The 16,312-nt window shown below is 37.1% G+C and overlaps 1 protein-coding gene and 1 long non-coding RNA gene across 3 annotated transcripts in view; both read right to left on the bottom strand.

Moving 5' to 3' along the window:
- Nucleotides 1–8,299, bottom strand: part of LOC106936876 (uncharacterized) — a 16,035-nt gene extending 7,736 nt beyond the window's left edge. The window contains exon 1 of the long non-coding RNA XR_001422248.1: nt 8,017–8,299. This is a non-coding gene — a long non-coding RNA (uncharacterized LOC106936876). The remainder of the gene's footprint in view (nt 1–8,016) is intronic.
- Nucleotides 8,300–10,334: 2,035 nt separating this feature from the next.
- Nucleotides 10,335–16,312, bottom strand: part of hhip (hedgehog interacting protein) — a 37,783-nt gene continuing 31,805 nt past the window's right edge. For both annotated transcript variants that reach the window (XM_015018200.1, XM_015018207.1), the window contains exons 12-13: nt 12,287–12,435; nt 10,335–11,716 (exon numbers count right to left, since the gene is read on the bottom strand). In XM_015018200.1, the coding sequence (XP_014873686.1) occupies nt 11,520–11,716; nt 12,287–12,435 (346 nt within the window). In that variant the 3' untranslated portion in view covers nt 10,335–11,519. The remainder of the gene's footprint in view (nt 11,717–12,286; nt 12,436–16,312) is intronic.

Genomic DNA, 16,312 nt, shown 5'->3' with positions numbered 1-16,312 from the left:
TGTACTTAAGTACAGTAACGAAGTACTTGTACTTCGTTACTTCCCACCACTGCAGAAAACAGAACACAAAGAAAAAAATAAACTAACGTTGCAATAAGACAGGAAAGCAGTACATGCAGTGCTGTAGGATTTACAGGTCAGTCTTCATACTTTCTGTCTCCATGCTGAGAAAAAGTCCCTGATGGGGTTTAGGACTGAGGAGCAGGGTGAGAGGAACTCCATCAGCATCCCGTTGTGGGTTGCAAACCGTTGCCTGATGATGATGGAGCGATGGAAACTGGAATCATGTCCTCAATCTCTTGTTTTTGTTGCTTGTTTCCACATGAAATATCTAAAGTTTTCCACTGAAAAACACAGTGTGAATCTTAGCAGTTAAAGGCATCAGGATGATCTGCACTCAGTTTCTGTTCAGCAAACATTTTCAACCTTAACATTAAATATTTTACTGTAACTTCTGATGCCTCACCAGAAGTTTCACCAAAATTAATCCTACAGCAAAATCGCCAGGAGTGAGGAGTTAACAGAATAAATCAAATTTACCTAAATCCCCCTGGATTCCAGTTTTATTCTTACTGAAACCTAGTTTGGTAGCAACTAGTTACATTTACCCACTTACATTTACTTGAGTAACTTTTTTTGAAAAAATTACTTTTAGGAGCATTTTACTACCCTGTACTTTGTGTAATTTTATTATGAAGTATTTCTACTTTTAGTTGAATAAAATTTCTGGATTTTATTCCCACTGAATGAAAAACAAACATGTTTAAACCAAAATTCACCAGATTAAGACACACTCCTACAAGTTTTAAAATGAAATTTAGAATACCAAAATTTCCAATTAACTTTATATTTTGGTCCATCTGACGATGTAATTTTTAAATATTAAATGACCCATACTTTGACCAGTTACTCAGTACTTGAGTAGACTTTTTACCAAATATGTTTTTACTCTTGAGTAATTTCTTAGACGGATACTTTTTACTTTCAACATAAAAAGCTACTCTTACTTGATTACAATTTCCTCTGTTGACACCTAAAATTTAAAATATGAATCAGAAAAATTTGTGAAAATTTCTGGACTTTACACCTTTAGTTTAAAATCAAAATTGCTTTACTACTTTTGAGTTTTTGCTCATTCCCTGCAGGAAAGCCAACCTGGAGCTCCAGTGGGACAACGCTTGTTGTCCTGCCTGTGAAGCTAACAATGCAGCAGGCGCCTGATGGAGTCCACTGGTTTGGACACAGAAACAAAGAAGATGACTCAGAGGAAACCGCATGTTACCTCTAGAAGGAAATCAGACATTAGAATCGGCCTAACTGGGAAATGAAGGAAGCGTCTCAAACAGGATGTTGTTGCTGTGGTCAGGTGTCGCCTGCACTGATCCACATCCAGACGTTTTACCCTCATGTTAACTTTGGTCCAAGTAAGTCTGAGGCTGATGTCTCTTTCTGTTGCATCTAAGTGATGTAAACTCAAGATGAGCTCTGCAGATTAAAAGTGAAAACAAACAGAGGCTCCTGCCAAGCGGAGCCGCAGTGTATGCAGATTAATGCAACAACGCAGCCACGCGAGCGCTGCCGTAAACCATTTGCATAACTTCTTCTAATGGGTTTTGGAAAATTTCTTCGCTTTGCTTAGAGGATGTACCTCCGCATGGAAACTTATACTTTGGTGGTCCGTTCCAGTCCACATCAGTTGTTTATCTTGCACGACAGACTGAGGATCAGAGAGGGGAAGCAGACCAAGGACGACATGTTGCATTTGACAGCCAGGCGAACGTTCAGATCAGAAAATTTAGATGCCAATTTGCTCCAAAACTCCAGGCAGATCCTCAAAAGCCAGAGTGGACAGCATGGACTGAAACCTGGTGCCAACTTAAAGCACTTACACCTCTTGAAATGTGTTTTACTTGGATTTCATATAGACTGACACAAGGTAATGTCAGACAGGAAATACAATAAAAACCTACAGAAATATAACATTTGTATTAAGCCCTGTTTACTGTGATACCCCTAAATAAACTACTGTGTAATCAGTTGAAGTTTAAAAAGTAGCAAATATCTAAAACCTAAAAGTAATTTGCAGTTTGTTGGGAGCCGTTTGTAGTTGCACATTCAAAAAGCATTGATCTCACAAAGCCAGTCAAATGTTTCAAACTAAATATTCAATTGGCAAGCTAAATATTTCAAACTAACTATTTATCTAGTAAGCTATATATTCAAATCTGAACTAAACATTTAGTTTGAAGTTAAATATTTAGATTTTAGCAATCTAAGTATTTAGTTTGAGACTAAACATATAACATATACTGCTTGAAGCGAAATATTTAGTTTGAAACTAAACAAGGGTGACATATTTAGTTTATCTCAAAACTAAACACAGCTTGAAGCTAAATATTTAAAACTAGTTAATCTTAGATCTAAAAATAATTAGTTCCAAGCTAAATGTTGAACTAAACATTTATTTGAATATTTAGCGTCAAATTATATATTAAGTGAGCAAGGTATATATTTAACTCTTAGGTAAATATTAACTTTCAAGCTAAATATGTAGCTTAAAACTTTACATTAATCTGGCAAACTAAATATTTAGCTGTTGGCTAAATATTTAGTTTCAAGCTAAATGTTTAGCTCAGATCTAAATATTTAGTTTCAAGCTAAATATCTATATAACCGAGTTAAATATTTAGCTCCAAAATTAAGTTCAAATCTAAATAGTAAGCTTCAAACTTTACATTTAGCTTGTAAGCTATGTATTAAGCTTTGAGCTAAATATTTTTGTTTTAGCTAAGTATTTAGCTCCGATCTAAATATTGAGCTAATATGCAAATTCAGTGCCATCTGTGCAGTGCAGCAGACAGACGACCTGTTTATTGAGGGCATTTAGCAGCAGTCTCTTCAGCTGCTCAGTGTGTGCTGCGCCTGTGCCACTGAGGCTGCAGAACGTAAAAACCTCCAGTTTGTTGTTCCCTCCAAACAGCAGGAGGATGATGATACTTTCATACCTTGGAGAACTTTTAAAACAGTGAAACACTTTCAAATGGATCTTCCCAGAACATAAATTGCATTTTTTCCCTCATTGTAAAAGGTCAATGTGTTTTTCTGAGGCATTAAAGGCCACAACACTTTCCTCTCAGTGCCGTTTTCATTTTTTCCAGGTTTTAAATCCAACTTCAGCTGCAGAGCAGGTCAATAAGCCGCTGTCAACCAGCCAGTCGGTTTTACCTGTCGCTCCGATGCTCGGCGCTTCTCTCAGCCCTCTGTGGGGGTTTAGCATGTGCTAACATGACAGATTGAGCCCCCAGTAGGAACCTTAATTGCATCATTTCATGGATGCGAGTCAGTGCTGTGGTCCGGGAGAGTAAACAAGGTCTGAATCCAGGGAGCAATGAAAAAAAGAGGTGAAGGAATTTATTACAAAACAGAGAAAACAGATGAAATATCCCCAGATTTTTGGGCAGGAAGGTAAAATGTAGAAAATGATACAAAACCAAAAAATGTAAATATTATTAGTGTCTCTGGTTAAATTTTAACTGGCACAATTTTTTCAAATGAATGTCTTGAGCCTGGACCTTACTGTGGGAATTTATGAGGTTAATATGCTAATTAGGTGATTCAGTCCTTTGGTTTAGGTTTATTCCTGCAGGGATGCAACCAAAAGTTACAGGACAGGAAATAAATGGCCAAATGAAGGTTTTCAAACCTTCTGAAAACTTTTAGATAAATGCACAGAGATATTTGTGCAGACTAAATGTTTACAAGTCTGAGTTTGAATCTCAGACTTGAGTAATTTTATTCTAATAAAATAAGTCATTGCTCTTGAAAAGCTGTTTGTGTTATGCAGATTGTGTTGAAGATTGAGTCTAAAAAATGGGGGTAAATTTGGGTCAACTGAAGAAGAAGAGAAGAAAAAAAAGTGGTTCTTCTGCCTGATTTTTTTGTAAATATTTTTCTTTTCAGACAAATTAATCTGGTTTGGGTCCTATATTTGATGTAATATTGTAGTTTTAAATGCCATATTTTCATAAACTGCAAGCAGACAATCACTGTAATTAACAGAAATAAAGGCTTTCAAATTATTTATAGTGGATATAATGTTATTGTAAATTGACTTTTCACGAATATTCAGCTTTATTGAATAAGTCTGTATTATTTTCAGGCTTAAAAATTGAAACTCCTACTTTCATTAAATAGTTAAGTATCCTTACAATTTCTGATGGATTTTATTTTCAATTAAACATTTCTACCATTTTTCTAAATCAGTTAAATCCCCCCCTATTTATTGCATCAATTGAGATTTGTAATATTTTACTGGAGTGGGAACCCAAACATTGAGAAACAGAGTTTCTGCAGAGCCTCAGCGTTGTGTCCAACTTCCAATAAAACACATAAATCACAGTTTAAATATAAAATCCTGAAGTGAGCCAGGCAGGGATGCCTCAGTTAAAGAGACCTCATATGTTGACAAATGACATCAAACTCAGCGAAAAGCACCACAAACTTCACATTCAGCAGTGATTTTTGTGGCGTTGTGGTCAAGTGGTTTGGTACGGTTAGATCATGGTGGAAACAGTTACTCATTCTGCAGGGAGAGTCAAACGAAGCTGAAAGAGATGTCACAATGAACGTGTTTCACAGAGACAGATGCCATCAGAGCGACGGCTGTAGACTCAGAGTGCTTTTTGACCGTTTGCTGCTGGTTCATCCCTGAATGCGTTGAACAAAAGGCAGCAGGGAGTTTTTCATGCTTCTTTCAGATGATTCTTATCTGAAATTCTCCTTCAAGTTGGACCCGTCCGGTTTTTCAACTAAATTCTATCCAGTTCAGAAAAGAAGTAAACTCCACTACCTCCAGCTGTTTTTATTTTAATCTTAGCATAAATACAACGGTTCCTTGAGGGCCTGCAAGTATGAGGAGGCGTTTTTAAAGTTACACAGTGAAATATTTTGATGATAATATTTGGGTTATTCAGGGTGTCATAAGAGAAACAATGAAGGTTTATTTTTCAAAGTCAAATTTTCATCATGCTATTCATTCATTTATAAATGTCAGCGTTTCAAACTAAATATTTGATTAGCAAGCTAAATATTTAGCTTTGGGCTTGCAAACTAAATAGTTAGTTTGAAGCTAAATGCTTAGCTTGCTTTGCAACATTAAGGAGGAACGTTGTGATGACATAATGCGGCGTGTCAGAGCTTCTTAAAGAGACGGAGGCCCAATTTCAAGGCGTTAAATTGCAAAGTCAAATTTCATCCAAGTCATTTTTGATACATACAGCATTTTTATAACAACTGAAGGTAACACGGTTGCTTGATTGCGCTATAAAATGGCACCATGTGCCTGGAAAATACATAATACCGCCCCTTTAAGATATTTAGGTTCATACACAATTAAACATGGAAACTGTTATGTTCTCAACCATCAGCTATTATAAACATCAATAATGACATACAGCTCATTTACCTCATTAACTTTTCGTTAATATATTTAGCACATTATTTTGTGTTTGTCTGCTTTTCCACACAAATTATGTACACCTGCAGCAGGCTGATTTATACTTTAGCTGTTTGACATTAACCCAGATCTCTCAGGATCCTCAGTGAGAATCCAGGTCACACTGATCCTACACTGCAAAAACACAGAACCTTACCAGGTTTTGCTCTTGTTTCTACTACAAATACATTAGTACACTTCAAAAAAACAACAAAACTAATTTAAAAGTAACATTTCAGAAAGATATAGGAGCTTAGTTTAGGTCAACAATTCCTTGATTTAAAAAATACAAATTCCATTTCACTTGTATTATGCAAAAAATGTCTTGCTATAAGTGAAATAATCTGCCAGCCGGAGCTGTACTTTTTATGAGAATCAAGGAATTATTTACTTAAAATAAAGTTCTATATCTTGCTGCAAGGTTAAGTCAGTTTGGTCTTATTTCAAGCTAAAACATTGCTAAAATATTCGCACTATAAACTAGATAAAAATGTATGTGGTAAGATTTTGTGTTTTTGCGGTGCAGATAAATATTCACGAGAGCTGGGGTCAGTTTAATCAAGGGAATTGTTTTTTTTTTTTTTTTTCTCCATCTTATATGTTAATATTTAGCACAGAAACTCTGCATCAGTTGATCATTCCAGCTGATACTGGACATTGATTACAGTTCCCAAAGATCCCAGTGAAAAAATATCACAACAGAAGAGAATCAGGAGTAAATACAACATAATAAATGAATGTTCACTTTGTTCTGGATCAGAGTAAACACAGCTATTGTTTTCCCCGCTCTCCTCCCGTTGCCCTATAAGTATGGCTTATGCTGACTCTCAGTCATGTATACAATATTATGGCATGCACTTCCAGCCTTCTCAGTTTTACAAATATTTGCTATACAAACTCCTCATGTTTATTAAAAGTACTGAATTACACTGTTACAGAAAGATAGCCAGGCGAGGGCCCTTTGGGAGGGAAAAGGAAAACGATTCCAAATGAGAAGTAATGATTCATGCCACAGATAGTGTGTAAACTCAAATATATGCTGGACCTCGCAGTGATATTGGACAGTTCCACTTTATGCAATTTTGATTGGACCTGAATGTTGCATAGACAACTCGGGATCGCGTTTCTCTAAATATGGCAGCGTGAGCACTTCTGGGCGTGTGTGACTGTGCGAGTCGGACCGGTTTGAGGTGGGTGGTCTCCGCTCACTTATCATTATACAACACAAAAGCCTCATTGGTATTTTGAAAAGGAAATTAATATTGCCATCAGCAGCCGCTCTTGCGTGTGTGCTTCCAAGCGCGGCTGTGTTTGTGTATGTCTGAAGCAGAGCAGTGAATTTCCACAGCAATGCAAGAATTTCCACCTTGAACTCCAAACGATACCGTCAAGCTGAGCGGCGGCGGAGGTTATCAATCCTGCAGGTTTTTCCACGTCAGCCGGGATTTAAAGGGGAAACCTATCGTGTGTGAGCGCAATCTGCTTTTTCTGCATTCTTTTCTCCAGCATCTCTGCCTCAAATTCCTAGAATGAGTTTAATTTCACTTTTTTCTTTGTTTTAATGATATGTGGGAAACTTTTACCCTTGACATCATCTGCAACATGCATCATAGAATCCAGGTGAAATAGATATTTCACTGCAAAAACACAAAATATAACCAAGAATTTTTGTCTACTTTATAGTGCAAATATATTAGTACACTTAAAATAAGGAAAAAATAACTTGGATGTAACATGACCTCAGCGTTATTAGCGCCACGCTCTAACCAGCTGCGCTAACCTACATTTTTTAATCCATATTCAACGATTTTTGACTTAAAACAAGCTTATTTATCTTGCTAAAAAGTTACTTTTAAGTTATTATTCTTATTTTAAGTATTTATTTTCACTAAACACTAGATAAAAATTGTAAGATTTTAAGTTTATTTCCCCACATTTTCTTACGTTACAGCCTAACCATTCCTACAATGAAGCAAAGTGTTGGCAACATCATGCTATGGGGATGTTTTGCAGCAGCAGGAAAAGTCAAACAAGTCTGGATAGAGGGAAAGATAGAGACAGATACATCCTGGATACAAACCTGCTCCAGAGCCTTTTGACCTCAGACTGGAGTGAAGGTTCATTTGTCAGGAGGACAATGGCCCAAATTATATAACCAAGATCTCAGAGGCTTCAGATCCAGTCTGGGAATGTTCTGGTGGAGCAAAGTCAGAGTTCAAACTTGAATCTGCTAAACATTTCTGAAGAGATCTGAAAATGGCAGCACAGACGTCTCCCACCAACCTAATGGAGCTGGAGAAGAACTGCAAAGCAGAATGACCCAAACTGCTAAAAGATAGATGAGCTAAGCTAAGCTAATTGCTAGGTTATTTGCTGCTATTTTTATGTGCTGTTTTTTCTTTTAACATCTGGACAGGACAAATATCACATTTAAATGTATTTTATGTTTCATATGGTAGCACAGATGATTTACAAATTTTATTTATTAGTAGTTTTAAGTTTTGATTAATTTTAAAACTTACCAGCAAGTTTTGAATCGATGACGTCACCAGCTTTCCGGACTTCCGGTTCGATTCGTTGGAGCGGATGGAGCACAGGAGCGGACGTATTTTTATTTAGTTTTGTTGGTCCCACGAAGAGTGTAGCCACCCAGCGAAACGGTGCGACGAGGAAAACAACGATGATGTGAAACAACCTCAGATTTATTTTAGTTAGCGACTTCTGTTTGTGTCTGTAAGCTGACGGAGGGAAACGCCATCTTTAAACCGGAAAACAAGCGGCTTGAGTAGCAGACCAATCAGGTGAGTCCGTTGGGAGACGTGATCCAGCGCGTGTCTTAAATTGTGAAAGAGGTAAATAATGAAAGTGAGATCTTGGTTTTGTTTTTAATAAATTTACAAAAATTTCTAAAACCTTTTCCACATTGTGAAAATGAGGTATTTTTTGTAGAGTCATAAAGTTGTGAGAAAATAATACAAACTTTCCATCATTATGTGACATTATAAACTCAGAAATCTGTAGGATAAAAACTCTGAAGTTTTCTGTAATTGTAAAGTAAAACATTTGCAACAAAAAATATGCCAGAGAGTAAGTTGAGATGGTAACCTCAGGGAATATTTTTTCTCTTTTCAAGTATCAGAATCTGCTTCGATTTGCTTTCAAATCTGAACCCAAGTCATCAATCCTCAAAGTCTTAAGCAACGTTTTGTCACAAATGTCTGATAATTTCTTGTATTTATTTAACTTCTGAGCTTTTCTTTCAAGTTTCTGAAGTTATAAGACAGAATCTTAGCTTTAATATTGTAAATTAATGCCTTTAAGCATGAAAATTAGAATTCTTTTGAAATATCAACATTTCTGTGAAAAAAAATCCATTTATTTTTAATATAAAAATATATTTTTTGTAATATCAGAAATGTTTTTGGTCGAATTATACTCTTCCATGGCCACATTTTCTGTCATATCTACAATAGCCTTAATATTCTGCCGTACAGAAGCATATTTTAAATATTTAATACGCAGTCGGTTCTGAAAAGGATGCTTAACTCATCTTTTGCGTTAAAGTTAGTTTACTTACACTTGATCTGACTTTTACAATAATAAACGTCTAGCAATTTATATTTCATCTGCTTTATTGTCTTTGTACTGTGCACTAATTTGGAAACATAAAAATATTAGTTTTACACTAAGTTTTTGTAATTCTATTTACAAAATGCTTTTGTAAATAGAAAACTAACATATAAGTGTAAAAAGTAACGGTCATAATAAAGGAGACGAGTGTTGAACACATGCTATAAATTTTAATAGACATATTGATATTTCTGAGGAGAAACAGAGTTATCCCTAGTTTTATTTACAATACAGGAATAAAAAAATGTCACATACAGTACAATGGTAAAAACAAAATAGAGAACTTAAATAATTATTTTATTTGTGTAACTACTTAAATAATGAAAACGGTTATTCTATTCACACCACGCCGTCTCAGCAGCTACAATGCAACTTTCACATTAAGTGCTAAAAAAGTTATGATTTTTTTTTTTTTCATTTTACAGCATGAATATTCCATCCTGATGCATTAAACCCAGGTAGAGCTGAGCGAAGCAGGAGATGAACGACAAATACAGAATTTATTGGATTTGCTTTTTAAAGTACACGTAGAAGAAAAACAAAACAAAACAAAAACATTTTATCATCCAAACTGTTAAACAGAACTGGACTCATTTTCATAACTTTGGGGAAACAAAATAAAATGATCAATTAAAGGAATGAGTGTATTGCATATGCATGAATGCCTGTGTGAGCCAACTGAAAAACATGCACTGATGGATCTCCTGACAATCCCAGCTGTGTTTAACTTTTTGTTGCTCACGAGACAGTTTAGTCACGACGAATATTTTCCCTTCGGTTATTCAGAAATCTGCACTTGGTGGATAAGATCTAGCCCTGACTGTGAGCTACTTCCACTGCGACTCGGAGGCCCGACTCCATCTTTGATCATCTCACAACAGAGACACATTTTTGACAGTGGTAATATAATCATATGTCAGGGGAAATAGATGTTCTCCCCCAACTGTGGTGAGTTATTCTATGCAGGCACAGACATGCAATACATTTACACTGACAAAAAAAAAAAAAAAAGAAAAAAAGAAAAATCCACACGTGTCTCTTTAAAAGCTGCAATATATATATATATATATATATATATATATATATATATATAAGTACAACATGACCTGACAAGCTTAGTGTAAAACTGCCTTCTAGAAACACCTTATTCTCCCATATATTATTACGATTAAAAAAATAAACTCTCTTCTACGAGAGTAATGCTAGATTCTTTTTTTGCGATGCTAAGTAGTAAGCTCTATTGGAAATATACATCACTGTGTTGTTTCTTCCCTTTGTAGTTTAGAGTTTGGGTTTTAGTTTCAGTGTGTGACAATGAACTCAGTTTGTTGGTGGAAGCCTGTGATTTTTCTGGTGTTTAACGTCAAGCCACTCTTAAAATTCATTTCAGGAAGTGAAAAGGAATACAGTGCATGAAAGCCAGATACGCATTCAGAATCCTGAAACTCGCTTGGTTCTTTGTGTTTTTGCTTCTTCTATTCAATTTAAAAATACTTTATTCACCTCAAAGGTAAACTAAATGTTGGAACTTGTTTAATCCTGGCATCTTCAAAGAGTCGTTGTGGATGGTGATGCTGTGGGCACTAGCAGCCAGTTTTGCAACAAATCTGAAGAGGCCTCTGACATGCTAACAGTTCAGATGATATTCCATAGTAACATGTCCTGGATGACACCATCAGTTGTTAGCTAGCACTGCTAATCCACCTCATTTGCTTTTGCTGCTCCTCTTCGTATCTTCTCTATGTTGATAATAGATGAATGGTGGAAAACAAAGTATACAGACTGCAGATTGCTTTAGTTGTCATGACAACGTGCCCACTAACTAAAGATAACAACATAGGTGATACAACATGATCTTTACAAATGCAGGCTCAATGTGGCTTCTCTTCCTTCAATGTGTTGCATTTGAAGATGGATATATTTGCTTTTGATTGAGAATGAACTGGTTCTCGAGCTGAGCCAGGCTTTTTAATCCCTAACAAAGTCCTGAAACTGGTCTTAGTAAGCCCCTGAAAAAAAAAGAAGAGGAGCCAGAGTCTCGGTTTGGTGCGGTCCATTCCAGATAAGTTCCTGAAGCTGTGGAGGCAGCCGAGAGCGGGTGAAGAAATGTCTGCAGGCCTCTTCCAATGTGAACACGGCTTGGATGCCAGGCCCGGTGCTCAGAACAAATAGCTTATAGGCGAGAGGAGGGAGAGTTTCTTTCGGGTGAAAGTGGATCCAAAGCAGTCTGAAGAGATCCCGGGTGTATCTGTGGTGTTTCTGTGTGTGCGCTCGTTTGCACTCAGGTGAGGGAGATTACAAAGCCACGTTAATGACGCCTTGGTACGAGTCTGCTGGCGGTGATAGGTAGATCTGTGTCAATGTGGCGGCGGGGAGCAGGCCCCTCCGCGCGCCCCTATACGATGTAGGTGGTCAGGTCCAAGAGGTACGAGGTCATGTCGATGATGTGATCCAAGATGCCGTCTTTCTCCTGGTCGTTGGGCATCCCCCGCTCACTTTTCTCGCACTGAGCGCCAGAGTAGCCGCTCTTACACAGGCACTTGTTTGGCTCTATGCAGACTCCTCCATTGCGACAGCTTGGTTCACATTTAGCTACAGTCACAGAAAAGCACAAAAATTAGCCGTAAGCTAAATTAAAACTTCAACTAGTGCACATGTCAGGAGGGGAAAAACAAATGTATTTTAGTCTCAACGGTAATAAGGCTGAATCAATTAATTGGATCATTTAAGTTAAAATGACCTTCACTGTCTATAAATACCTGTTAAGTTTCACCAGGTTCTAATTCTGGGGAAAAATCCTGTTAACATGCTTTTGTTATCCAATTATTAATCTGTTAATCCAAAAAATAATCAAGAGATCAGATGTAGAGCGTATTGATATTAGGTCAAATAGAAAAGGCTGAGCTTTTCACATGTTGATGCTCGAAGAATTGTTTTAGCTAAGGAGGCATCCTTGGCAAATGATCAAAAGAAATGCTATGTTATTGCCTTTTTTAAATAATAAAAATTTAATTCAACTGAATAATAGTAATTTAATTATTAGTATATTTGCATCTTTTAATGCATTTCTAATATTGTATAAAAAGGCTTAAAAGAAAAATCTGCAGAATGTGCCAGTTTATCTGATTAATAGATTAAGTTGCAGCCTTTAATAATACTAACCTATTCGGCAGAAGGGTCCCTCCCAGCCGGAGCTACAGCAGCACTTGCCAGTCGGAGTGCAATGTCCGTTTTTGCAGTTTCTGGAGCAAGCTGTCGTTAGTAGCTCTGGTGGCTCCACCGGGCGCTGACACTCCTTGGGGGAATGAGGCCTGCAGAGAAGAACAAGATCAAAGTCAGTATGATGAACCAGGAACTTAGCAGATATTATCACAGAAGATCTAAAACAATCTGCTAACTCCCAAACATTTTGCTAATAAGTGGACATATTTGGACACTTTGGGTTCACAACAGTCCTGTTTAGTCCGCTTTAATCCAACTCTACTTCATTTGCCCAGATGGTTATGATGTTCCACTTGTGAAAGTAAATCTTTTGGGCTTCACCTTGACAACAATTTTGAGTGCTACACTGCCAAGCAAGATATGTAAAAAATAAAATAAAATAAAAAATAAGAAAAAGATGGACAAAATATCAATTTTAAAGTTGAGCTATTTCACAAGAAAATGTAGGAATATTTCAGATTCTACACATGCAAAACTGGTGAAGAGATACTCTGGGATACCAGCAGCTATGACTGTAGCTGGTTCTAAGTACAGAGGTACAGAACACAAACGCACGCTGCACTTCACTGATTTCATGTGTTATAAATCCTAAAACCCATCTTCCTTATGCTGCGTCTATAAACATGAAATCCAAGTGCGAGTGAAAGAAAACTTCGGTCACATTTTAGTGCTGCACGTTGAAGGGTGAGGCTGAAAACAAGAAAGGAGTAAGTAACTATTTATTTGCTTTTTTAATTACATTTTATGAGGATTTTCCTTTTATTTGAGTCATGCGGCCATTGTTTTTTTTATAAGCCCCAGAAGGAACAGCTATAAACTTTCTAAATGTTAAGAGCTTATAAATCAGTGTGAAGGACTAGGATAACAACAATAACATGTAGGGCAGCAGCCAATGAAGAACTACAGAGTCTTCCAAAACTATTCATATCTCTTGAAGTCTCACAATTTGGCAGAATAAATACACACACTCAGTACATTTCATTTGGAGGTTTTTGACGGGCAAACACAATGTAGTGCACAATTGGAAAGTGGAGGGAAAATGATGACCGCTTTTCACAATTTTCACAAATAAAAGTCTGCCGTGAATTTACCACACCAGAATGAGTCAGATTTGACTGCCACATAATATCCATCACACTTTATTTATTCTTTGACTAGGCCGCTCTAATGTAGCTCTGGGCGTATGGTTTGAGTCATGACTTGGTGTAAGTTTACAAGTTTTTATAGTCTCTAAAATGTTTTCCTCTAGGACTAAACTGTATTGAGTTCTATTTATGTTCCCCTCCCCACAAAATAATGTTGCCACCACCATGGATCTCCTTAGATATTGTGTTTTCAGGGGATGAATAATGTTAGGCTGCCGTCACACTGTTTCCTATCTTGCCATGTGTGCTGGCTATTGAGAGATGTGTGGTTTGCAGAAAGATCTGAACTTGACAAAATGAAGGACATTTTGTGGAAATATGCGTGGCACTTTTGATGCACACCTTTTCTGAATAGTGCATGTGTGATGGGATCAATGATGTGGAATTCAGTGTCTCACTGCATCAGGATGCAGTGTGTTACTTTTGGGCTTAATGAAGTCTGAGGACTCCAAAGCACTTTACACTATAATCAGTCATTAACTAATTCATTCACACACTCATGGTGGAAGGAAGAAGCGGTTGATATGGCTTAAAAATAAAATCTACGATTGTTTTATACAGAATCTAATTTCTGATTATGGATTTTTTCTTCTCACTGTCGTTTCTTATAAAGAATTAGTAATGACAGAGCATATTTTTTCAGAACTTGCTCTTACTTAAATCATCCCATCTGAAGTTAACCTGAATTCAAAATGCAAATGCATACAAGCTGGAAAACAAGATGGAGGCCTCTGGGTAGACTGACATCCGTCTGAGTTACAGAAACCCAAAAGTTTATTGGTGGAACAAAATCCCAGTTTTCCAAAAATTAAATATTCAAAAACAGAAAATTAAATTAATTGATCAAACTGATTTAAAGACCAGCTCTGATGGTAAGCCACACTACAGCCACAGCTACCATGGACTGACAGAACCACCAACAGCAGGTAAAACAAATGTCTTGTCCACGGAAACGATGGCAAAGTGACTGACATGGGGGTTCAACCCAACAACCCACTGGTTGCATGACAAACCTATACCTCTGGTGCCATATATCTATGTGCATTTGCGCTCACCTGAGCTGTCAACCTCTGCAGCTATGCATGTCTTGGCTACTTCCATTTCTGTTAAATGTCCAGCCTACCAGTTTAGGTAGAGATGTTGGGTCATCTCCTGGTATGTTTCCAACTTAGCCAGACTCATACATTCTTCTTCTTCAACTCCCATTTAAACTTTTCCACAACCTTTCCCCTGACCTTTCCGTTGTGTTCCTTGGTCTTTATGATGCTGTTTGTTCAGTAATCTTCTCTAACAAACCTCTGAAGCCTTTACACAACTGAATGTATGCCGAGATTTACACTTCTTGCACTGAATTTGACCTAAAACTCAAAGTAAAGGGAGGCTGAACACAAATTATTTGTAAAACTATAAATTGAAACCTTTCACTTTTACATAATACTACTTTGAGCAAATCTGTCACATAAAATCCCAGTGAAATACAATGAAGTTTGTGGCTATAATGAGGCAGAAAATGACTACTTGTGCAGAGCACCGTAACAATCGTTGTACATTCTGTCTTTTTGTGGTTCCCCCTCTTATATTTCTCCAATCTGAGGAGCAAAACCATTCATATGGCTAAGACAAGGCCACTTCTAGGATATAAACATGACTTGGAAAATTCACACAGACACAAACACAAACATCTCCACACCATATGTGTCAAGTTTGAGAACCAAAGAGACACACTGCGACCGTTCCGTATTAAGACAAACATCCAGACACGCACATCGGCAAATGGGCTGAAACTGAATCTTTTCACATCACGCTCCATGAGTCTGGAAATAATACAGAGTGCGTAATCAAGTTCAAATGTGAAGTGTCTGTTGTACACTGGGCCACACACAAACACACAGACACATGTGTGTTTGTACACACACATGTACAAACACATGAGTGTGTCTGTTTGTGGGGGAGAGAGAAAGAAATATTGTTGCGTTAACATTTCTGTTGTGCTGAGGGACAAAACACTGGACAACCCAACACACAGTAACACAAGCGGGGTAACTGGACTCTGGTCGACTCAGTCTGGTATGAGAGGCAACGAGCATGAGAGGTGAAGTCAGTGTGTGTGATGTTTAGGCCATTAGAGAACGAGCCTCATCAATCATGGTCTAAGAGCAAATGGTCATTCAGCAGCAGAGGCCAAAACTAGATGCAGTTCAGGACCAGTGTTGAAAATGTCTGCCTTTTGAGCCAAAGTTTCTTTATGAATATAACTTTGACCTGTGGCTGATATCCTTCACCTGACAAAAAGACGGCTTAAGTGTTTTGTGTGGCCTTGTTTAAGTTTTATAAAATAAAAAACATAAAATAACATTTTATTTTGCTCTCGTGCTCAATACATTGTGATGAAATCCAACAATTTTTAAATAAAGACTTAATTATTTGACTGAAATGATGCCAAGATCAACAGTAGTAGACTTCATTGCTGGTTTATCCACTGATAAACAGGCAGTGATTGATTTCCTCTTTTTTTCTGTGGACCTTCCACCATGACAGGTGTTTTAATGGCATCTTTACCACTTTATAAACTGACCTGCATTTAGTCATAGTCACAATCCTGAATTTTTTTTAATCACCTCAGTTGTGGACACTGCTACCAGAAAAGTTAGTTGCATTAACCCTGAAGCACTAATCATAAGCATTAGCTATTGCTAAAGCGCTACACCAGCATTATACTTAGCAGAAGCTAATGCTAAAGCGCTAACTGCAATTCAAACTACAGTGATTGGGCACAAAATTAATTTTTGACATTACAATTTATATGTTCTATTATATTGTA

Source organism: Poecilia latipinna, unplaced genomic scaffold (genome assembly GCF_001443285.1).
Source record: "Poecilia latipinna isolate Pla-1442-1.1 unplaced genomic scaffold, P_latipinna-1.0 Scaffold78, whole genome shotgun sequence".
Taxonomy (NCBI): Eukaryota; Metazoa; Chordata; class Actinopteri; order Cyprinodontiformes; family Poeciliidae; genus Poecilia; species Poecilia latipinna.
Note: the sequence above shows the minus strand (reverse complement) of the source record. Positions and strands in the feature narration are given on the sequence as shown.